The sequence below is a fragment of the Hypanus sabinus genome, chromosome 10, assembly GCF_030144855.1.
Source record: "Hypanus sabinus isolate sHypSab1 chromosome 10, sHypSab1.hap1, whole genome shotgun sequence".
NCBI lineage: Eukaryota > Metazoa > Chordata > Chondrichthyes > Myliobatiformes > Dasyatidae > Hypanus > Hypanus sabinus.
This window is the reverse complement of record NC_082715.1, coordinates 160,822,600-160,846,902: the sequence shown is the minus strand read 5'-3', so window position 1 is coordinate 160,846,902 and position 24,303 is coordinate 160,822,600. Positions and strand designations below refer to the sequence as shown.

At 46.9% G+C, this 24,303-nt stretch overlaps 1 protein-coding gene across 3 annotated transcripts in view; it reads left to right on the top strand.

Annotated features, from left to right (window-relative positions):
• mmp11a (matrix metallopeptidase 11a) overlaps positions 1-24,303 on the top strand; it is a 99,142-nt gene that overhangs the window by 17,299 nt on the left and 57,540 nt on the right. For all 3 annotated transcript variants that reach the window (XM_059983355.1, XM_059983353.1, XM_059983356.1), the window contains exons 3-4: positions 9,142-9,285; positions 21,197-21,330. In XM_059983355.1, the coding sequence (XP_059839338.1) occupies positions 9,142-9,285; positions 21,197-21,330 (278 nt within the window). The remainder of the gene's footprint in view (positions 1-9,141; positions 9,286-21,196; positions 21,331-24,303) is intronic.

The window sequence follows — 24,303 nt, the reverse complement described above, 5'->3', positions numbered from 1 at the left end:
CTTCACTTTAAACCTCTGCCCTCTTGCTTTTGACATGTCGCATAGGAAGAAGAATTTGATCATCTGGATTATGACTCTCATTATCTAATACCAGCTGCGTTCAGTCCAGGAAAATCAAACACGAGGAGATCTGCAGATGCTGGAGATTCAAACAACAGCACACACCAAATGCCGGTGGAACACAGCAGGCCAGGCAGCATCTACAGGGAGATCTGCAGATGCTGGAGATTCAAACAACAACACACACCAAATGCCGGTGGAACACAGCAGGCCAGGCAGCATCTACAGGGAAAACTGCAGATGCTGGAAATTCAAACAACAACGCACACAAAATGCCAGCGGAACACAGCAGGCCGGGCAGAATCTACAGGGCAGGAAAATCAATCCAGTCTTCCCCCTCACAACTAAAGTCCTCCAATTCAGTCAGCATCTTGATGAATTTCCTCTATACTCTCTCTAACAGAATCACAGCTGCCCTCCCAGAAGCGCCTCTGATGCCTCCTAGCTAGTGTTAAGTTGCAACATAACTTTTATATTCTCTGCCCAAACTGTGAAGGCCAGCATGGCATGTATCATCTTCTCCACCCTGTCCACAAGCTTGCATTTACTTCTAACCCTAACCCCTCATAATTTCATATGGCTCCTTCAAATCTCCCCTCATTTTCCTCTGCTCCAGGGAATCAAGTCCTACATATTCAACCTTCTCCTGCAATTCAAGTACTCTTGTCCCAGCAACATCCCTGGTAAATTTTCTCTGAAACTCTTTCAATCTTTTTGATATCTTGCCTGTTGGTAGGTGACCAGACTGCACACACCTCTCAGAAATCAGCCCCACAAGCATCTTGCACAAATTCAGCATAACAGACAGACAGACAGACATACTTTATTGATCCCGAGGGAAATTGGGTTTCGTTACAGCCGCACCAACCAAGAATAGTGAAGAAATATAGAAATATAAACCATAAATAATTAAATAATAATACGTAAATGATGCCAGGTGGAAATAAGTCCAGGACCAGCCTATTGGCTCAGGGTGTCTGACACTCCGAGGGAGGAGTTGTAAGGTTTGATGGCCACAGGCAGGAATGACTTCCTATGACGCTCAGTGTCGCATCTCGGTGGAATGAGTCTCTGGCTGAATGTACTCTTGTGCCTAACCAGTACTTAATACTTTGATTTATTGAAAGCTAATGTGCCAATCAGTGGGAAGTTTATTGTGTGCATTTAAGGGACCAAGCCGTTTCTGAGCAAGGATCAGTTCACAAAACATTTCACCAAACGGTGCTTCAAAACCAGTCTCACGACCTCTATCCTTCCCAAACGTGGCATGAACAAAGACATTTAGTTAATCTGCTTCCATTGTCATTCCTTTTAGGCTAATATGCAGATTTTAATGCTTTCTGGCCAGCAACACTTTGACTTGGTAACTTGTAAATCACATTGCCTGTGGTTTCGTGGTTTGATCTGGACATGATACTGGATGGGTCGAACGTTCTCTCTCCTTTAATATATTATGTTTTTGCCTCCTCCTTCTCCAAAATACTTAACTTTCTGCTTTATTTTTTGTTGTTTAATTTATACTTGCACATTTCCAGTCTTGAAATCCTCCCACTACATAAGATTGTACCAGAATACTGTCAGCAAGCTGATGGGGATTACTTGGTAATCGAGGGGATGTTTGTGGCATCTCAGTGAATGTGTTTGTTTGGCCGGCTCTGGGAGGTGTGGCCTCCAGCCACTGGTGATAGTTAACCCACGAAACAAACAATCCAAAGTAAATTTATTATCAAGTACATACACGTTTGTTCCTTGCAGACATTTATAGGAAAGGAGAACTTGTGAACACTGAATTGCACAGCACTTGAAAATGAGTCTAGAGCTTGTGGAATCGGTTTAGCGTTGAAATTAGTACAGTTATCCATGCTGATTGAGGAGCCTGATGGTCGCAGGGTAATAACTGTCCCTACACCTGGTGGTGTGGGATCCAAGTCTGTTGAACCTTCTTCCTGATGGCAGCAGCAAGAAGGGAGCCTGGCCTGGATAATGGACACTGTGATGGTCAGGGCTTTGCCTCTGGATAATGGACACTGCTTTCAGTGCTTTGAAATGGACTCTGTGATGGTCAGGGCTTTGCCTCTGGATAATGGACACTGCTTTCAGTGCTTTGAAATGGACTCTGTGATGGTCAGGGCTTTGCCTCTGGATAATGGACACTGCTTTCAGTGCTTTGAAATGGACTCTGTGATGGTCAGGGCTTTGCCTCTGGATAATGGACACTGCTTTCAGTGCTTTGAAATGGACTCTGTGATGGTCAGGGCTTTGCCTCTGGATAATGGACACTGCTTTCAGTGCTTTGAAATGGACTCTGTGATGGTCAGGGCTTTGCCTCTGGATAATGGACACTGCTTTCAGTGCTTTGAAATGGACTCTGTGATGGTCAGGGCTTTGAAATGGACTCTGTGATGGTCAGGGCTTTGCCTCTGGATAATGGACACTGCTTTCAGTGCTTTGAAATGGACTCTGTGATGGTCAGGGCTTTGAAATGGACTCTGTGATGGTCAGGGCTTTGCCTCTGGATGATGGACACTGCTTTCAATACTCTCTGTGGACTCTTCCACTCCTGGGCATTGGTGTTTCCAGACCAGGCCATGATGCAAGCAGTCAGGAGACGCTCCACAGAGCATCTATAGAAGTTTGGGACAGTTTTAGCTGAAATCCCAAATCTCAGTGAACTTGTAAGAAAGTAGCGGTATTGTGCCTTTGTGATGCACGTACATGCTGGATCAGGACATGTTCTCTGATAAGGTAACTCAAAGGATTTTAAATATTCACCCTCTCTCCCTCCAATTCCCCTCATGCAGTCTGGCTTTTCCTCCTGTGGTTGATAATCAGCTCTTTGGTTTTGCTGACATCAGTTGAGGTCGTCGTTATGGCCACCACTCAGCCGGAATTTCAATCTCTCTTCTCTCTGCTAATTCGTCTCCACCTCTGCTTCATCCGCCAGCAGTAGTGTCATCAACAAACTTAAATGTGGAATTTGGCACCCATTGAAATAAGTTTGCCTCCATAGACTGGTCCTGGTGTATTTCTGGTGTGTTAGGGCCTTTGTACTGCATGGGATTTCACTCGGACAATGAGCCACGAGAGGATCCAGCTGTGGAGACGAACAGTCGCTGCTCACACTGCCCTTCGCTTGATCTGCTTGGACTCTGGGCGAAAGGTTTTCAGCTGAGCCGACTGTGGAAGTGAGTGCTGAAGACTTTGCGAGCCCCGGTCGTTGGACAAGGCTGCTCTACCCCAGAGCCCATCAACGGAAAGGTCACTCATTGCGTGTTGGTGGTTTTACAAAACCTGGAGGAGTCCACCCTAAACATCGCAACAGACTGACCAGCCGTGCCGAATAACATCAGGAAAAGTGTCTGACCTTCCAGTCGTTGCCTGCCGAATGAGTGGATGCGGGGGATGGTGTGCGTTGCTGTGTCAGTAAACAGGACATGAGAGTGGACACTGAATGCGGGTGCAGAAACTGCAAAGAGGACTCCGTAGATGTGCTGTACTCTGTGATCACGCTGGTAACTGCAAGATGGGAAGATGGCAGTGCATTTGGATGCAGTGGCCTCTTAGAGGTCAAACAAGAGAGTTTTTTTTCCTTTGTTCGATCTCTTTTTTACTGTCGCACGACAATGCTGGACTCCAGGAGCTGAGGGTACTGCAGGTCAGTGAGCTGCTTGTTTGCAGAGGTGCGTTGCTGCCTGCCTCTGAGTTGCTGCATGAAGGCAGCGTGCAGCGTATCTGTGGGTGATTGTCACCGACGTTTCTGTGGTGAACTATGTGCCTGTCGGGACACGCCCCTGCTGACTGCTCCTGTGGCTCCTCCCACAGGCCCCTGTATAAAGGAGACCTGCGGCCTGACGCTCGGCCTCAGTCTCCAGGACCTTGTATGATAGACACTCACTCCTGGTTCCTTCTTCCAGTCAATAAAAGCCGATATCTCGCCTACGTCTCAGTGTGAGTTATTGATGGTGCATCAATTTTATTGACTGGAAGTTTTAAAACATGGAACCCGTTTTGCGTCCGGACCGGTTGGATTTGGACCCTCAAGACCCTGACGCAGCTCTCGCTTTTGAACACTGGCTTGCATGCTTCCAATCGTACTTGGCGGAGCTTCGTGCGACTGAACCCGCCGTTATGCACAGAATCCTACTCTCGAGGGTCACCCCCAAAGTTTACTCCTTTATCCGGGACCTGCCGACCTACGAAGGGGCACTGGACGCCCTCAAACGACAGTACCTGCGGCCGGTGAACACCGTCTACGCAAGACATCGCTTAGCTACCCGGCAACAGCGGCCTGGCGAATCGTGCGCTGAGTTTCTCCGAGCACTACAGACACTCGTCCGAGCTTGTGACTGCAAGACGCTCACGGCAGAACAGCATGCAGAGCTGCTGGTGCGAGACGCCTTTGTGACGGGACTGAGGTCAGTGTACATGCGCCAGCGGCTGCTGGAGAACTCGGATCTTACCTTAAGCTCGGCGATAGAGAAGGCCAACGCTCTAGAAGCTGCGCGGCATAACGCCGACGCTGTCCAGTCGCGCGATTCCCCGCCGGTTTCGTGGACGCCTCAGACCCCGCCACCGCCGGCTCCCGGGAGCGAATTCGCCAACGCCGCCGCCAGTCGCCATTCCACGAGCTCCCCGACCCAGACCACGGCTGTGGCCCGTAAGAAACTCGGGCCTTGTTATTTCTGTGGCCAAAAGAAACATCCTCGACAACGCTGTCCAGCGCGAGAAGCGACCTGCTCCAGCTGCGGAAAGCGGGGCCACTTCGCCAAGGTCTGTAAGTCTCAACCTCGAGCGGAGTGCAGCGCTGCGGGTGAAACGTGGGGGCCGCCATCTTGCATGCCGGGATGTGGGCGGCCATCTTTGTCGACGTCAGCACGCCCCGCCCCCGATCCTCGGATGCTGACCGGGTACCCCAGATGTGAGCGGCCATCTTTGTCGGCGTCAGCATGCCCCGCCCCCGACCCTCCGATGCTGACCGGGTACCCCGACGGCGATCCAACTCTGGCCACTGTGACTCTCGACCAAAGCGCCTCACACCAGCTTGCAAGGTCCATGATGGACATCCAGGTGGAGGGGCATTGGACTGGATGTCTGTTTGACACGGGCAGCACTGGGAGTTTTATTCACCCGGACACAGTGCAACGCTGCGGACTTGCAACGCGGCCGGTCAGTCGGAGGTTCCATTTGGCCTCTGGGTCGCAGTCCGCAGACATCCGGGCGGGTTGTGTAGCGACTTTGGTGGTGCAAGGCACAGTATATCAGGACTTTGAACTGCTGGTCATGCCTAATCTGTGTGCACCTGTGCTATTGGGGCTGGACTTCCAGAGCCATCTCGAAAGTGTGACTATGGTATACGACGGGCCCCTCCCACCACTCACTGTCAAGAATCCTCAGTTTTGTGGGACTTCTTCACATACCCCGCTACTGACCACACACACACACGGACACACACATCCCATACAGAACCAGGCCAACAGCTGCGCTACCGACACTTGCAGCCTCTCCACTCTCAAGATCCCTCCCCCACCGCTGTTCGCCAACCTGACCCCCGACTGTAAACCTGTGGCAACCAAAAGCAGGAGGTACAGCGCGGGGGACCGGGCCTTCATTCGGTCGGAGGTGCAGCGGCTGCTCAGGGAGGGGATCATTGAGCCGAGCACAAGCCCTTGGAGGGCCCAGGTGGTTGTTGTTCGGACTGGGCAGAAAAATAGGATGGTGGTGGACTATAGTCAAACCATCAATAGGTTTACGCAGCTTGACGCATACCCCCTACCCCGCATCGCGGATATGGTCAACCAGATTGCTCAGTATAAGGTGTACTCGACAATAGATCTGAAATCCGCTTATCACCAGCTCCCCATCTGCCCAGAGGACCGCCCCTACACCGCCTTCGAGGCGGGCGGCTGGCTCTATCACTTCCTGCGCGTCCCTTTCGGTGTCACGAATGGTGTCTCTGTCTTCCAGAGGGAAATGGACCGGATGGTGGACCAGTACCAACTGCAGGCCACATTTCCCTATCTGGATAACATCACCATCTGTGGTCATGACAGGCCAGATCACGACGCCAACCTCCAACGGTTTCTCCAAGTGGCCGCAGCTCTGAACCTTACTTATAACAGGGACAAGTGTGTTTTTGGTACCACCCGCCTTGCTATACTTGGGTATGTCGTGGAAAACGGGGTTATTGGGCCTGATCCCGAACGTATGCGCCCCCTGTTAGAGCTCCCTCTTCCCACCACTCTCAAGGCCCTCAGACGGTGCCTGGGGTTTTTTTCCTATTACGCCCAATGGGTCCCCCATTACGCAGACAAGGCTCGCCCCCTGGTCAAGTCTACCTCGTTTCCCCTCTCTGCTGAGGCCTGCGCGGCCTTCAACTGCATTAAAGCGGACATTGCCAAAGCTACGATGCATGCAGTGGACGAGACCGCTCCCTTCCAAGTGGAGTGTGATGCCTCCGATTTCGCTCTGGCTGCTACCCTTAATCAGGAAGGCAGACCAGTAGCATTCTTTTCTCGCACCCTCCAAGGCTCTGAAATTCGGCACTCCGCGGTGGAGAAAGAAGCCCAGGCCATAGTGGAGGCTGTTAGGCACTGGAGGCACTATCTTGCTGGCAAAAGATTCACTGTGCTGACCGACCAGCGCTCGGTTGCGTTCCTGTTCAGCAACCAACAGCGGGGCAAGATCAAAAATGATAAGATTTTGCGGTGGAGGATAGAACTCTCCACCTACACCTATGATATCCTGTACCGGCCTGGCAGACTCAATGAGCCCCCTGATGCCCTATCCCGGGGAACATGTGCTAGCACACAGCTCGACCAGCTGTACGCCCTTCATGCACAACTTTGCCATCCGGGGGTCACCCGATTTTACCATTTTGTGAAAGCTCGGAACCTGCCGTACTCCCTGGAGGACATCAGGACGATGACCAGGGACTGCCAAATTTGTGCCGAGTGCAAACCGCACTTCTACTGTCCTGACACGGCACAACTTGTCAAGGCCACCCGCCCTTTTGAACGCCTGAGTGTTGACTTTAAGGGCCCCCTTCCCTCCACTGACCGCAATGTCTATTTTCTCAGTGTTATTAACGAGTTCTCACGGTTCCCCTTTGCCATCCCCTGCCCCGACACCACTGCCACGTCCGTCATAAAAGCCCTGCGCCAGCTCTTCACTCTGTTCGGGTATCCCTGCTATATCCACAGTGATAGAGGGTCCTCCTTTATGAGTGAGGAGCTGCGCCAGTACTTGCTAGCTAGGGGCATTGCTACCAGTCGGACCACGAGTTATAATCCCCGGGGTAATGGCCAGGTAGAGCGGGAGAATGCCACAGTGTGGAAGGCCACACTTTTAGCCCTTAAGTCCAAAGGGTTGCCGGTCTCTCGATGGCAGGAGGTCCTCCCTGAGGCACTGCACTCTATCCGCTCTCTGTTATGTACGTCCACCAATGCCACCCCTCACGAACGCCTATTCTCTTTTCCCAGGAAGTCTGTCACTGGGACCACCCTACCAGTTTGGCTGACGTCCCCGGGGCCAGTGCTGCTCCGGAAACATGTGAGGAGCAATAAATACTCCCCGCTGGTGGAGAGGGTTCACCTTCTCCATGCGAACCCCCAGTATGCTTACGTGGTCTTACCTGATGGGCGGGAGGATACGGTCTCCATCCGCGACCTGGCACCCGCAGGTGCAGCAGACCACTACCCTGAAGGCTCTCCGGTAACTGTGAACCCTGCACCAGAGGTGACACCGTACTCACCAGGCCCTACACAGACTCCTCACGACACTTGTATACCGGGCGTTTCGTACGCGTTTATACCAGGCGCCTCGCACATGCATGAGGGATCACCGGCGCCTAGTGGGCAAGAACACGCGCAACCCCCGTCCCCTGTGCAATCGCCAATGTTGCCGGCACCTATGCGGTCACAGCCGGTGCTACGTAGATCGCAGCGACAGATTCGACCGCCTGATCGGCTTGACTTGTAAGAACCTTCGCTACATGAGGACTTTTTCAAACGAAGGGGGGGTGAATGTGGTGAACTATGTGCCTGTCGGGACACGCCCCTGCTGACTGCTCCTGTGGCTCCTCCCACAGGCCCCTGTGGACACGCCCCCTGCTGACTGCTCCTGTGGCTCCTCCCACAGGCCCCTGTGGACACGCCCCCTGCTGACTGCTCCTGTGGCTCCTCCCACAGGCCCCTGTGGACACGCCCCCTGCTGACTGCTCCTGTGGCTCCTCCCACAGGCCCCTGTGGACACGCCCCCTGCTGTGCTCCTGTGGCTCCTCCCACAGGCCCCTGTGGACACGCCCCTGCTGACTGCTCCTGTGGCTCCTCCCACAGGCCCCTGTGGACACGCCCCTGCTGACTGCTCCTGTGGCTCCTCCCACAGGCCCCTGTGGACACGCCCCCTGCTGACTGCTCCTGTGGCTCCTCCCACAGGCCCCTGTATAAAGGAGACCTGCGGCCTGACGCTCGGCCTCAGTCTCCAGGACCTTGTATGATAGACACTCACTCCTGGTTCCTTCTTCCAGTCAATAAAAGCCGATATCTCGCCTACGTCTCAGTGTGAGTTATTGATGGTGCATCAGTTTCTCTTGCGATCACAAGACCTTGTTGGATGTTGATAATGTAAGATGCCGCAGGCCTGTTTCCCATGTTTGGTGACACAACAGACGGCGGGGAAGCCAAGTGAATGGTTGTAGTGGGAGCCAGGCCTCAAGCCGCGGGCTTGCCTGCTGCTGTAGTCCAGGAGAAGAGTCACTGGAGGCGGTGTAGAGTGGTGTCTGTGCCTCTCCCATTGGTGCTGCCCTCCAGTGTTCAATCGGTGGAATGACAGGCTAGTTTACGTACTCCTGAACACTGCTAGGAACAGTACTGTCAATTTGCGGGACATGTCACTCAGGGACTTGGGCTGTATTTATATTTTCTGCCTGACTTTTTTTTTGCTTGCTATTTTGAATGTGCTGTGCATCTTTTGCACCTTGGCCCAGAGGAATGCTGTTTCATTCGGCTGTGTTCTTGTATGGTTGAATGATAATCAGATTGCTTTGATCCTTTGCAAAGAGTAATTTCTTTTTTTTCCCTACAGAATTGTACGGTTTCCTTGGCAACTGAGTCAAGTGAAAGTAAGGCATACAATTGCTGAAGCAGTGAGAGTGTGGAGTGATGTGACCCCGTTGACATTCACGGAGGTGCAGGATGCAAGTGCTGATATAATCATCGACTTTACCAGGTAAGAGTTGCTCTGAATCAGGAGAGGAGAAAGGCCAGTCCTTGCTACGTACTATGTCTGATGAAAACACGCGAGCCATTGTATTTTCCTTCCACAGGTGACCACTGCAAACTGCCAAAGTGTTCGCACTCCAAGTGTTGGCAAGGAGCTTTTGAATTAGGACGTTGGGATCTTTTCTGGGATGGGGTGACTTGTATCAGAACAGCATGATGCACCTGAACTGGAATGGGATTGTTGCCTGGTAGGGAGGATTGCCAGAGCTCCCAGAGAAGGCTTAAACCAGCCTGGCAGTGCCTGCGATCCAAAGTGCTGGTGGCAGAAGAAAAAGTTGAGGCAAATACAGAAATTTGAAGCAATCAAGTCCAGTCGTAGGAGAAGCAAGGGCATATCTGACAGACTAAACTACATTCATTTTAATGCAAGTGCCAGATGACTTCAGGGTATGGATAGGTTTGTGTGAATGGACGGTTATAATTGAGGGATGGGCAGAACCAGTAGCTCAGTGTTCTGGGTTAAAGATACTGCAGATCTCAAGGTTGGAGGTAAGAGAGGAAAGGGTAGGAAGTCTCCAGGTGATGCTCATGGAGTGAAGTCTTAATCTTAACCTCCATTCCCTTTACTTTTGTTACCTGTAGCTACCCTCATTTACTCTTTTTTTTTATACCCACACCAAGGTTTATGTTATAGTTATAACCCTGGACTTTGATTTTAATTCGTTGGAAATGTATACCTGATCATGAGAAACAAAGAACGGAGAAGGCTCGGATCCTAACGGGAGAAAAGGTGCTGACCCTAAATCTAAGCAGCTCCGTTAACTTTTGAAGCGATGTGGAAACTTACTGAAGAAAAACTCAATCAAGAATTTGCCGTGTTGGAAGGAGTTTGAAAGACGGTGAAGGATAATTTTAGATTGCTTAATCGTGAAGTTGAACAGCAGCAAACAATAATCTCAGAACTCAATGAAGGTGCTCGGCAAAGAGATCGAAAGATTCCAACTTTGGAGCAAAATTTAGCTTTGATGTCTCAACAACTGGATCGTTATAAATTTAAAGTTACCGACCTTGAAAACCGTTCGCGAAGACAGAATCTACGGATAATTCTGTCTCCTGAAAGATGTTGAGGAGGGTGATCTTCTCTCAATTCCTATCTGAGGTGTTCGGCAAAGAGGTTTTGGATGTACCCCCGTTAATTGACCGCACTCATCGCTCCTTGTATCTGAAAGCGGCCGGTAATTCTGCATCTCCATTATGTTCACATCAAGGAGCGTTTGACTCGTGTTGCTCGACGAAAAGGCATGTTTAATTTTAAAGGTTTTCAGTTTTGCTTCGTTGAAGATTATACTCCCGAGGTTTTGAAGGAACGAATGGCGTTTAAACCTCTGATGTTGGAATGGGTCTCAAACCAGCTCTGCTCTTCCCCGCCAGATTGAGGCTTGTCCTCTCTGTCTTTTTAAGACATTAAAAGAAGCTCAAAACATTCTCGATCAGCAAACTTTCTCTGCTGAGGTCTAACTTGGATTCCGTTTTTTTCCTGGTTTTTACTTAAATTGTTAAGGTCACTTAGAATGAGAGGGTTCCCTTTCTTGGGTTGTACTGTCTGTGTTTTTAGCACTTTGAGAATAAACCTTTCCGTCCCCTTTTGGGCTTTTGTTTTATCTTTTGAAACTCTTTAGTAGAGGTTTTGGTGTTTGATTTTTTTGTTTGAACAGAGATACATTCGTTCTTTTTTACATTTCAAGATGTCGTTCTGTTCTTCTCATAAGACATTTTTTTACCGCGTCATTTTCAACTGTTTACGCCTGGGCTCTCTTTATTGGTTTGTAATGTTGATATCTTTAGTATTTTTAGTTTAATCTGTTTCTCTCTGGGATCCTGTTTTTAATATTTTTTGAAATTATTTACTAAAGTTTTTGGTGTTTGACTTTTTTTTGAACGGAGTTACACTTGTCTTCGTTATTTTTATGCACTTTAAGTTGTCGTCCTGTTTTCTTCTTCCCATAAGACTTCATTTTTTTTGCTGTGTCATTTACAATTGTTTATGCATGAAAATGATCAACAGCATGAATCACTGTTTTTATTAAATATTAGTATCTTAGTACTCTGATTTAATCCTTTTTAAAAAAAAATTATGTTGATTTTCTTGCTAATTTTTTGATAACAGTTATCCAAGAATAAATCACGAAAACATATTATACCCTTCGTTTTCCAAACCATAACAGAGGGTTAAAAGAAAAAATTCAATATAATAGGACTTGATAAAATAAATCTGTTCAAGCCAAAGAATTTACAAAACTGAAACCATATTCATAATGTATATTTAATTATAGAATTAACCATTTGTTTATTCAATTTAGAGAGAATCAAGGGAAGCTAAGTCCCCAAGGTAACTGTTTCATGTCTTTTGAACAGTTGTCTAATAAATATAATTTGCCCAAATCCCATTTTATTAGTTATTTACAGATTAGAGATTTTTTAAATATGATGTTACCGACCTTTCCGATTTCATATTGATGGAAAAAAATTTAGGCTTAAATCTTTATCAAAAGGGTTTAATAGCAATAATTTATGGTATGATTATGAATATACAGCCAGATATATCTGATGAAATTAAAAAGGAATGGGAGAAGGAACTTAGAACATTTTACTTATGTAACCCCCTGGGTCGCCTCAGGCTCGCTCAGCTCGTTCTCGTCTAGGGGGAGCAGCCTTCGGCCCCGCCAAACTGGGTAATCAGCTGCTGTGGATGCTGTGTGATGTCCCCGCCTCGCCCAAAAACAGACAGTACACCATATGCGATTAAATGAGTACAATTTATAAAGGTTACTATAACTAAGTGATTAATAACGATACAGTATATATGAAGAGAAAATTAAAGAAAAGGCGCCAAACTTATCAAAGTCCAAACCACTTCGTGCACAGCCGTTGGAGCTCAATTACTGAAGTCTTCTGGCCACCATTCGCTCCCCTCCGAACTCCTCGATTCGCAGCTCAGGACCCTCTGAACTCCTCGACTCTCCAAACAGCTCAGGACCCTCCGAGTGGTCAACCAAGCACATCTAGCTTCATCCCCCCCCCCCCCTCCTCGGAGAATCTCCCGGCCTCGGACCCCCCTTTGGGGTCCGATCCTCGCCCAGTTTAGAGCATTGCGTCCTCTCTCTCGACCCCCTCGCGCCGATCTGCCCAAAAGCCCGTCAACAAAAGCTTACAGACTCAGAAGAACATTAATCCGCATTTGGTTTACAAAGGAATACCATTCTCGTTATCAGTAAATTAGCATTCCTGCTAGTTAACAAAAAGAAGAAACCCTCTTTACACTTAGAACATTTTACAATTAGTTAATTTTTCTTCTATTTGTGCTAAACATGCGTTGATTCAGTTTAAAGTGGTACATAGCGCACATATGTCCAAAGATAAGTTAGCTCGATTTTATTCTCATATAAATCCAATCTGTGATAGATGTCATTCTGAGGTAGCCTCTTTGATTCGTATGTTTTGGTCTTGCCCTCTTTTGGAAAAGTTTTGGAAAGATATTTTTGATATATTCTCTACAATTTTACATATGGATTTACAACCTCATCCAATTGTTGGCTTACCAGTGATTGAGTTGCCCTCTCCAGCTCAGCGGATGATTGCGTTTGCTACCTTAATGGCTAGAAGATCTATTCTACTGAACTGGAAAGAGATGAATCCTCCAACCACATCGCAATGGTTCTCCCAAACCATATCGGGTTTAAATTTAGAGAAAAGTAGAAGTGGTACCTTTGATCCCTCGGTTAAATTTGAAGAAACTTGGAGGCCTTTTATTCAACACTTTTATAGAATGTAATCTGACCTTTTCCTATTCCTTTATTTCATTCGTTGGCTTGAGTAGAGGAGCGGAGTTAACAACATTAAGGATTTTATTTGATATAATTGAAGAGCCCAGCTTTGTTTAGTTTTTGGTTTAGTTTAGTTTTTTTTTAATTTCAATTTGGGGTTTTTTCCCCATCTTTTTATTTTTTCTTTATTTTGGGTATCAAGGGAGGTCAATTATATATATTGGTGCTATTTATAGCTTTTTTTTCTTACGTTAATTATCAACAATGTAATCCCACTCCCTTTATACCACTCTGATTATTATGTATTTACTTTTGAAAAGCTTAATAAAAAGATTGAAAAAAAAGAGAGGACAGGGTGTTGAGTTTTTGATTAAGTGGAACAGCATGCCAGCACAGGTTCTCCCTGCGGTAATTGTGCAATGAGGCAAGATGGGTGGAACTTAGAAACAAGGAGGGGTGATCACTTTGATAGAATGATACTATAGGCTCCCTGATAGTTGGTGGGAATCAAAGGAACAGATATATAGAGAGTTCACTGTTGGAATAATAGGGTCGCAATAGTAAGTGCCTTTGACTTCTCAAATAATAACATGGACTGTCACAATGTTGGATGAGGCAGAATTTGTTAATTGTGTCCAGAAAACTTTGTAATTGGCATAATTAGTATGTTCGAGGATGACACGAGAACTGGTTGGTGACAGTGAAGGAGGTTGTCAAAGGCTATAACAGGATCTAGATCAACTGGGAAAGTGGACAGAGGAATGACAGATTGGGATTTATCTCAGACAAGTGCAAGCTGATGTATTTTGGGAGGTTATGCCAGAGCAGGACTTGCAAAATAAATGACAGGACCAGAATCAGGTTTATTATGTGTCATGAAATTTGTTAACAGTAGCAGTTCAATGCAACACATAACAGAAGAAAATAATTGCAGTATATGTACATTGAATAGATTAAAAATCATGCAAAAACAAATAAAATATATTTTAAAAATGAGGTAGTGTTCACGGGTTCAATGTCCATTTGGAGATCGGATGGCAGAGGGGAAAGAGGCTGTCCCTGAATCACTGGGTCTGTATCTGCCACCTGACGGTGGAGTGCCCTAGGACAGACAGACAAACGGGTAGTTCCCTGCAAACGGTGATGAAGACAGACCAAATACAACAGAAAACAAGACAGTGCACTAGCAGGCCCTTTGGCCTCAAACGTCATCCCAAACTCATTAAACTAGTAAAGTAGTCACTTGTGCCGAGACAGAGTCCATATTCCACCATTCTCTGCACATTTAAGAGCCTCGGACTATCACCCCTGACAGCACCTGTTGAGAACCCATCACAGTCTGAATTTAAAAAAGCTGGTCCTGCACATCTCCTTTGAAATTGATCCTCCTCATTTTACATGCCCATTGTGGCTTCCCCCTTTAATGATAAGTACTCCTGTTCGAGTACTGTTGGGGGAGGAGGGCAACCTACCTGGGGGAAGCAACAGTGGCCGCGCCTCTGGCAGAGAGTCCGGCCCTGTGGCTCAGAAGGGTAGGGAAAGGAAGAGGATGGCAGCAGTGATGGGGGACTCCATAGTCAGGGGGTCAGACAGGCGATTCTGTGGATGCAGGAAAGAAACTCGGATGGTAGTGTGCCTCCCAGGTGCTTCTGATCATGTCCACAATTTCTTGAAGTGGGAATGTGAACAGTCGGAGGTTGTGGTACATATTGGTACCAATGACATAGGTAGGAAAAAGGTCCTGAAAGAAAGACTCCAGGGAGTTGGGAAAGAAGCTGAGAAGCAGGACCACAAAGGTAGTAATCTCTGGATTACTGCCTGTGCCACGCGACAGTGAGTATAGGAATAGAATGAGGTGGAGGATAAATGCGTGGCTGAGGGACTGGAGCAGGGGGCAGGGATTCAGATTTCTGGATCACTGGGACCTCTTTTGGGGCAGGTGTGACCTGTACAAAAAGGACGGGTCGCACTTGAATCCCGGGGGACCAATATCTTGACAGGGAAGTTTGCTAAGGCTGTTGGGGAGAATTTAAACTAGAATTGCTGGGGGGTGGGAGGAGATGGAGGAAGGGGCTGTTGGCTCACAAAGCTTGGAGACAGTGCAAGGAGGAGGATAGGCAGGTGACAGAGAAGGAACGCGCTCAGGCTGATGGTTTGAGATGTGTCTATCTTAATGCAAGAAGCATCATGAACAAAGCGGATAAGTTTTGAGTGCGGATCAGTACTGGAGATATGATGTGGTGGCCATTACAGAGACTTGGATGGCTCAGGGACAGGAATGGTTACTTCCAGTGCCGGGTTTTAGATGTTTCAGAAAGGACGGGGAGGGAGGCAAAAGAGGTGGGGGTGTGGCACTGTTGATCAGAGATAGTGTCACAGCTGCAGAAAAGGAGGAAGTCATGGAGGGGTTGTCTACAGAGTCAGTGTGGGTGGTAGTCAGAAACAGAAAGGGGCAATAATTCTACTGGGTGTTTTTTTATAACCACCCAATAGTAACAGGGACATCGAGGAGCAGATAGGGAGACAGATTATGAAATAGTGCCATAATAATAGAGTTGTTGTGATGGGTGATTTTAATTTCCCAAATATTGACTGGCTTCTCCCTAGAGCAAGGGGTTTAGATGGGGTAGAGTTTGTTAGGTGTTCAGGAAGGTTTCTTGACACAGTATGTAGATAAGCCTACAAGAGGAGAGGCTGTTCTTGATCTGGTATTGGGAAATGAACCTGGTCAGGTGTCAGATCTCTCAGTGGGAGAGCATTTTGGACATAGTGATCACAATTCTCTCTCCTTTACCATAGCATTGGAGAGGGATAGGAACAGACAAGTTAGGAAAGTGTTTAATTGGAGTACGGGGAAATATGAGGCTATCAGGCTGGAACTTGGAAGCATAAATTGGGAACAGATGTTCTCAGGGAAATGTACGGCATAAATGTGGCAAATGTTCAGGGGATATTTGCATTCCATCCTTCATGGGTACGTTCCAATGAGACGGAAAGGATGGTAGGGTACAGGAACCACGGTGTAAAAAGCCTGTTGAAAATCTAGCTAAGAAGAAAAGCTTATGAAAGGTTCAAAATAAGTAATGTTAGAGATCCAGAAGATTATAAGGCTAGCAGGAAGAAACTTAAGAATGAAATTAGGAGAGCCAGAAGGGGCCATGAGAAGGCCTTGGCGAGCAGGATTAAGGAAAACCCCAAGGCATTCTACAAGTATGTGAAGAGCAAGAGGATAAGATGAGAGAAAATAGGACCAATCAATTGTGAGAGTGTAAAAGTGTGTATGGAACCGGAGGAGATGGCAGAGGTACTTAATGAGTACTTTGCTTCAGTATTCACTATGTAAAAGGATCTTGGCATTTTGTAGGGATGACACAACAGACTGAAAAGCTTGAGCATATAGACATTAAGACAGAGGATGTGCTGGAGCTTTTGGAAAGCATCAAGTTGGATAGGTCTCTGGGACCAGATGACATGTACCCCAGGCTACCATGGGAGGTGAGGGAAGAGATTGCTGAGCCTCTGGCGATGATCTTTGCATCATCAAAGGGGTCGGGAGAGGTTCCGGAGGATTGGAGGGTTGCAGATGTTGTTCCCTTATTCAAGAAAGGGAGTGGAGATAGCCCGGTGAGTCTTCAGTGGTTGGTCAGTTCCCAAGACCATAAGACACAGGAGCAGAATTAGGCCATTTGGCCCATTGGGTCTGCTCCGTCATTTCATCACGGCTGATCCAGTTTTCTTCCCAGGCCCAATCTCCTGCCTTCTCCCCAGAACCCTTCATGCACAGACCAATAAAGAATCCATAACCCCTGCCTTAAATATACATACAGACCTGACCTCCTCAGCTGCCTGTGGCAAAAACTCCACAGATTCACCACTCTCTGGTTTAAAAATATTGCTCATCTCCTTTCTAAATTGTCACCCTTCCATTTAGAGGTTGTGCCCTCTGTTCTTAACACTCTCCCACCATAGGAAACATCCTCTCCACATTCACTCTATCAAGCTCTTTGATCTTTCAGTAGGTGATAGGCTGAGAGTAAATCCAGGGATTGCTGGCCAGTGCAGCTCAATGGGCCGGAATAAATTTAAAAATTAAATAACAAACAGGAAATAAGAGGATTGTAATGAAGTGAAATAATGGAATGTTTTCAGACGACATTACCTCAGTTGAGATCTTCCCCAACAGAAGGTTGCAGATACTGAGAATATCCCTCTAAACTGATGGGAGCTTCATGTTACTGGCATTTCATGGCAAGCAGCAACTAATGAATTTAATTGAATTGACTTTACTTCTTACATCCTGCACATACATGAGGAGTAAAAATCTTTACGTTACATCTCCATCTAAATGTGCAATCTTAGTAATTTACAATAAATAGAACAGTGTCATTTAGAGTGCACTCAAATCAGCGTGAGTTAATCAGTCTGATGGCCTGGTGTTATTGGAAAAGATCCTGAGAGGCAGGATTTATGTGCATTTGGAGAGGTATAATATGATTAGGCATAGTCAGCATGTCTTTGTCAAAGGCAGGTTATGCCTTACAAGCCTGATTGAATTCTTTGAGGATCTGACTAAATAGATTGATGAAGGTAGAGAGTAGATGTAGTGTATATGGATTTCAGCAAGGCATTTGATAAGGTACCCCATGCAGGGCTTATTGAGAAAGTAAGGAGGTATGGGATCCAAGGGGACATTGCTTTGTGGATCCAGAACTGGCTTGCCCACAGAAGGTAAAGACTGGTTGTAGACGGGTCATATTCTGCATGGAGATCAGTGACCAGTGGTCTGTCTCGGATCTGTTCTGGGACCCCTTCTTTTCGTGATTTTTTTGTAAATGACCTGGATGAGGAGGTGGAGGGATGGGTCAGTAAGTTTGCTGATGACACAAAGGTTGGGGGTGTTGTGGATAGTGTGGAGGGCTGTCAGAGGTTACAGCAGGACATTGATAGGATGCCAAACTGGGCTGAGATGTGGCAAATGGAGTTCAACCCAGATAATTGTGAGGTGGTTCATTTTGGAAGATTGAATATGATGACAGAACATAGTATTAATGGTAAGACTCTTGGCAGTGTGGAGGATCAGAGGGAGCTTGGGGTCCGAGTCTATAGGACACTCAAAGCTGCTGCACAGATTGGCTCTGTGTTTAAGAAAGCATATGGTGCATTGGCCTTCATCAACCGTGGGATTGAGTTTAGGAGCCGAGATGTAATGTTGCAGCTATACAAGACCCTGGTCAGACCCCACTTGGAGTACTGTGCTCAGTTCTGGTCACCTCACTACAGGAAGGACGTGGAAGCCATAGAAAGGGTGCAGAGGAGATTTACAAAGATATTGCCTGGATTAGCGAGCATGTCTTATGAGAATAGGTTGAGTGAACTTGGTCTTTTCTCCTTGGAGCGACAGAGGATGAGAGGTGACCTGATAGAGGTGTATAAGATGATGAGAGGCATTGATCGTGTGAGTAGTCAGAGGCTTTTTCCCAGGGCTGAAATGTCTAACATGAGTGGGCATTGTTTGGAAGTAGGTTCAGTGGATATATCGGGGATAAATCTTTTACTCAGAGAGTGGTGAGTGCGTGGAATGGGTTGTAGGTGATGATAGGGTCTTTTAAGAGACTCTTGGATAGATACATGGAGCTTAGAAAAATAGAGGGCTATGGGTAACCCTAGTAATTTTCTAAAGTAAGAACATGTTCGGCACAGCATTGTGGGCCGAAGGGCCTGTATTGTGCTGTAGGTTTTCTATGTTTCTCATATTAGACACATCATCTCTGAGGAAAAAGATACTATCTACTTAGCCTCTAACTTGATAAGCTTCTCTCAGGTCCCCTGCACAGATCCATGCTCAAGGCCCAGTTAGGAGCTCCCTTTTCCAGCACTCTGGAATTTCTGTCTCTGACAATCCTCCTGATTAGCCTCTCTGTCGCTGACGTGAGGCTGACCATCCCAGATTTTGCAGGATTATCTCCATTTTCCTTCGTGAATAACAGAACAATATCAACTACATGCCAGTCCTTACCTTACCTGAGGCTAGAGAGGACAGGAAGATCTTGGTCAAGGGTCCAAGCAATCTCAGTTCTTGCCTCTCAGTAACCTGGGATGCATCACTCCACGTCCTTCTCCTTGGCAAGTACCAACACAGCATACTTACTCGGGACTTTGCCCACGTACCCTGCCTCCAAGCACATATTTCGTTGCCTCCTGGATGTCGGATTTTCAGAAAGCCTTGGACAAGGTGCCATACCGAAGCTGCTAAACAGGGTATTACAGGAAAGATGCTCTCATGAAGGGAAGATTGGTTGACTGGCGGGAGGCAAAGAGGGAGAATAAAGGGGGCTAAGACTGATGTTTTCTCTGACAAAGGTTAGCTGCCAATGACCAGTGGTGTTCCATAGCAGTCGGTGTTAGGACAGTTTCTTTACTTGTTTTTTTCAATCACTGATTTGGATGACGGAATCAGTGTCTTTGCTGGCCATCTTTGCAAACGATAGAAAGACAGGTGGAGGGGCAGGTCGTGCTCAGAAGGCAGAGTCGTCTGCAGGAAGGCTTAGATCAGGAGAGTGGACAGAGAAGTGGGAAATGAAATACTGTGTAAGGAAGTGTACCATCATGCACTTTGGCAGAAAGGATAAAAGCACAGACTATTTTCTAAATGGGTCACTGTATGAGAAGCAACACACACAAAATGCTGGTGGAACACAGCAGGCCAGGCAGCATCTACAGGGAGAAGCGCTGTCGATGTTTCGGGCCGAGACCCTTCAACAGGTAGTCCTGACGAAGGGTCTCGGCCCGAACTGTCGACAGCGTTTCTCCCTGAAGATGCTGCCTGGCCTGCTGCGTTCCACCAGCATTTTGTGTCTGTTGTTTGAATTTCCAGCATCTGCAGATTCCCTCGTGTTTACTGTATGAGAAGCTTTTTTAATGGTTCTGGCCCTGTGCTCGCTGGAGTTTTAAAGAATAAGGGAGGGATTTCATTGAAATATTGAAATGCCTAGATACAGTGGATGTGGAGAGTATATTTCTTATTGTGGGAAGTCTAGAGCCAGAGGGAACGTCCTCAGACTCGATGGATGTCCCCTTGGAACAGAGATACGGTGGGATTTCTTTTATCATAAGGCGACGAAGTCCATCACCACAGATGGCTGTGGTGATCAAGCTATTGTGCGTATTTAAAGTGGAGGTTGACAGGTTCTTGATTAGTCAGGTGTCAAAGGTCACAGGGAGAAGGCAGGAGAATGGGGTTGAGAGGGATGATAAATCAGCCATGATGGAATGGCAGAGCAGACTCGATGGGCTGAATGGCCAGATTCTGCTCCTATCTCTCATGGTCTTTATGCTTTCCTTCGTTACGCTCTTACTCTTAATGTAGGTGAAGAATACCTTAGGATTCTCTAAAATCCAACTTGCCAAGGACTTATCATAGCCCCTCCTAATTAATCTCTTTGAGTTCCGTGCTTTGCTATTTTATATTCTGTGTTCACAAAGTAAGTAGCTCAATTTGGAAATGTTTTGGGCTTATGGGTCCAAACTCGAAGTGCAATGAGGAGCAGGCTCAGTTCTTCTGAGACCCGAGCCCATTTTTTCATCTTTACTTTGTGTAAACGTTCAATATTTTACTCTCAGCTCTGCTTTTTCGAAGAGACTTGTGGGTGGTACAGTAGACCACCAGTGATCCAGGTTCGGTTTTGCATGTTCTCCCTGTGACATTGCTCTGGGTGCTCTCGTCTCCTCCCACACTCAGGTTAATTGGTCACCTGGGTGTGAATGGCTGGCTCGTAGGGCAGGAGGGGCCTGTTACTATGCCTAAGTAAAACACTGTCCCCTCATTGTGACAAGTTGCCTCCATCACAGCATTAGCAGTATGTTTAGGGCATTCATGCCCTCAACCCTCAGCAGAGTTAAACGAGCTCTACTTAACCTGTGCCTCAAATCTACATACCTGTCCCGGGGCCACTTGGTTTGCAAATCTGGTTCAATTGAAGTCAATCCTGTGGAATCTCAGCAATGTCCACGTGTACGTGTGCTTTCCCTCTCGGTGTTGGGAAATGTTTTGTCCACATCCCTACCTAATAGCCTGGTATCCTCTTCACATTGCAGGTACTGGCATGGAGACAATCTGCCATTTGATGGTCCAGGTGGGGTGCTGGCTCATGCTTTCTACCCTCAAACTCCTCAGCAGGGAGACATTCACTTTGACTATGAGGAGCTGTGGACCACGGACAATGAGAGGGGTAAGTGACGGTGAACGGTCGGAGTGACGTCAGGGTGAAGCTGTGAGCTGCGGGTTTGACCTCTGGCACTGTCGCGGTCTGCTGAAGACCTGACTATAGCACCTGGTTTCATCAACAAAACGGTCCACGAGCTGATAATCGCCCCCAAGCCCACCTTTCTTGCAACGATGTGGAAGTACCTGCAGCGGAGATTCAACACGACGTCACAGGGGTGGATGCAGGTGACCAGCTCGCAGAACCTGCCCTTCAGCCCGTTGTGCCTAGGCTCTCCATCAAATATTGATCTCCACTGCTCCCATTTTACAGTCCTTGGTCCATAGCCTGCAATTCCTACTGTTGCCAGGCTGGGAATTGCAGAACTTACCCATTTTTGGGGAGAAAGAACATCCCCTCGGATCCTCCCTAAATCTCATTTTGCATCTATGCCTTCTGGTCTTGCGCACCTGTTTTATGGGGAGGTATCTTGCTATCTATCGTAACTATGGAGAGTAATGGTCAGGGAAACCTCACCTACTCTTAGGTTGATCCTCTGCTCAACCTCTTTGCATATTCATCTTCTCCGTCACAAGCATATCCTTCCTGTCGTGATAACATCCTTATTTTTGTTCAATTAGGAATTTATGAGGTTTCACCACTGCCTCTGGAACTCTGAGATTTTGCTTTGTGAGGCTTCACTGAGGGGAGGCAGAGCAGAGGATCAGGAGGGGTTTCTTACAGCCTCGGCACAGAAACAGGCCTTTTGGCCCATCTAGTCCATGCCAAACTGTTATTCTGCATCGTCCCAGTGACCTGCAGCTGGACCATAGCCCAAAATATCTTTCAATCCAAACTTCTCTCAGGTGTTCTTCTGTTGGCAGCTCCTTCCACACTCGCTCCCCCTCTGATGCAAGGACAGGTGGATGAGCGCAGAGGATGCAGTCTCCATCAGCACATGCTGATTTGCAGCCATTGCAGGAAGGGCAGGGCTGGCAGCTCGGCAGTCCGGGGTTCCAGTGTTTTAGACGTGGGAGGGGTTAAAGGAAGAGGAGTGGCATTGCTAGTCACGGCAGTGCCCAGACAGGACTGACTGGAGTTCAGAGTAAACTTATTATCATTCTCGTATTTTATAGCCTGGGAAACAGACACACTCATGACAACAAACACTTTTTCAGGTCTTTGATTTCTTTATTGGATTTAGATGTTTTAATGCAGAAAGAGGGTATCCGAATAAAAACAACAAAATGAATTTTCAAAAAAACACAGTTCGTGCTGTTACAATTGGCTTAATTTTGGTCCACACACTTGTCTATCAACTAGTTATGTATGCAGTATGGAAATAAATAAAATCAAAATATGCAAAACCATTATGGTGGTGGCAATTCTATAATAAACAATATAAACAACATTAGAATCCCACCAACCCTGTACCTTATATACGTCAAAAATATGAATAAATACATCTCATCTTAACGAAGAGGTATACTCACTTTGGCACGCACGTGCTTGACTTCTGAACACACATCGTCTAGACCCGGACGTGAATTCTCCTTGCTCACGTGATGAAAACAGAGATTAACACATTCACATCACTCCGTTACATTCAGTTTATGAAACAATAAAGTAAGACAGAATTAAGCCTTTACAAAAACTTTTACAATATATTTGGGGGCCTATATATTTTCAAATATAGGCCTCCAAATAGTAGCCAAGATGTGGGGTTAAGATTGCAAAGGGAGCTAGAAAAGGCCATTAACAAGGGTAATGACATAATTGTAATGGAGGAATTTCAACATGTAAGGGGATCAGAAAAATGAGGTTAGTGTCAGATTGCAAGAGAGAGAATTTGATGAACGCCTGTGAGATGCCTTTTTAGAGCAGCCTGTGCTTGAGCCGACTCAGGGAAAGGCGATCTTAAATTGGGTGTTGTGTAATAACCCAGATCTTATTAAGGAGCTTAATGTAAAGGAACCCTTAGGAGGCAGTGATCATAATATGATTGAATTCATAACGCAATTGGAGAGGGAGAAGCACAAGTCACACATTTCAGTAACGCAATGGAATAAAGGGAATTCCAGAGGCATGAGAGAGGAGCTTGCCCCGGGGGACTGGAGGGGATACTGGTGGGGATGACGGCAGAGCAGAGATGGCTGAAGCTTCTGGGAATCGTTCACAAGGCGCAGGAGAGATAGGTCCCACAGAGGAAGAAGTTCTCAAATGACAGCTGTGGCTGACAACGGAGATTAAGGACTGCGTAAAAGCCAAGGAAAGGGCATATAAGGTAGCAAAAGTGAGTGGGAAGGTGGATGATCGGGAAGCTTTTAAAATCCAACAAAAGACAACTAAAAAGCTATAAGAAGGGAAAAGATGGAATATGAGGGCAGAGTAGCCAATAATATAAAGCAGGATACCAGAAGTTATATCAAAAGGGAGGTGAGAGTTGATATTGGACCACTGGAAAATGATGCAGGTGAGGTAGTAACATGGGACAAAGGAATGACAGATCGACCTATTGGGTACTTTGCATCAGTCTTCACTGTGGAGGACACTAGCAGTGTGCCAGAGGCCCGTGAGTGTCAGGGAGCAGGAGTGAGTGTCATTGCTATTACAAAGGAAAAAGTGCCAGGCAAACTCAAAGGTCTTACGGTGGATAAGTCATCTTGACCAGATCGACTAGTTCTGAGAGCCCTGACAGAGGTTGCTGAGGAGAAAATGGGTATGTTGGTCATGATCTTTCAAGAATCACTTGATTCTGGCATGGTCCCGGAGGACTGGAAAATTGCAAATGTCACTCCACTCTTTAAGAAGGGATGAAGGCAAATGAAAGGAAATTACAGGCCAGTTCGCCTAACCTCAGTGGTTGGGAAAGTGTTGGAGTTTATTATTAAGGATGAGGTTTTGGGGTACTTGGAGACTAATGATAAAAGAAGTCAAAGTCAGCATGGTTTCTGTAAAGGGGAAATCCTGCCTGACAAATCTGTTAGAGTTCTTCAAGGA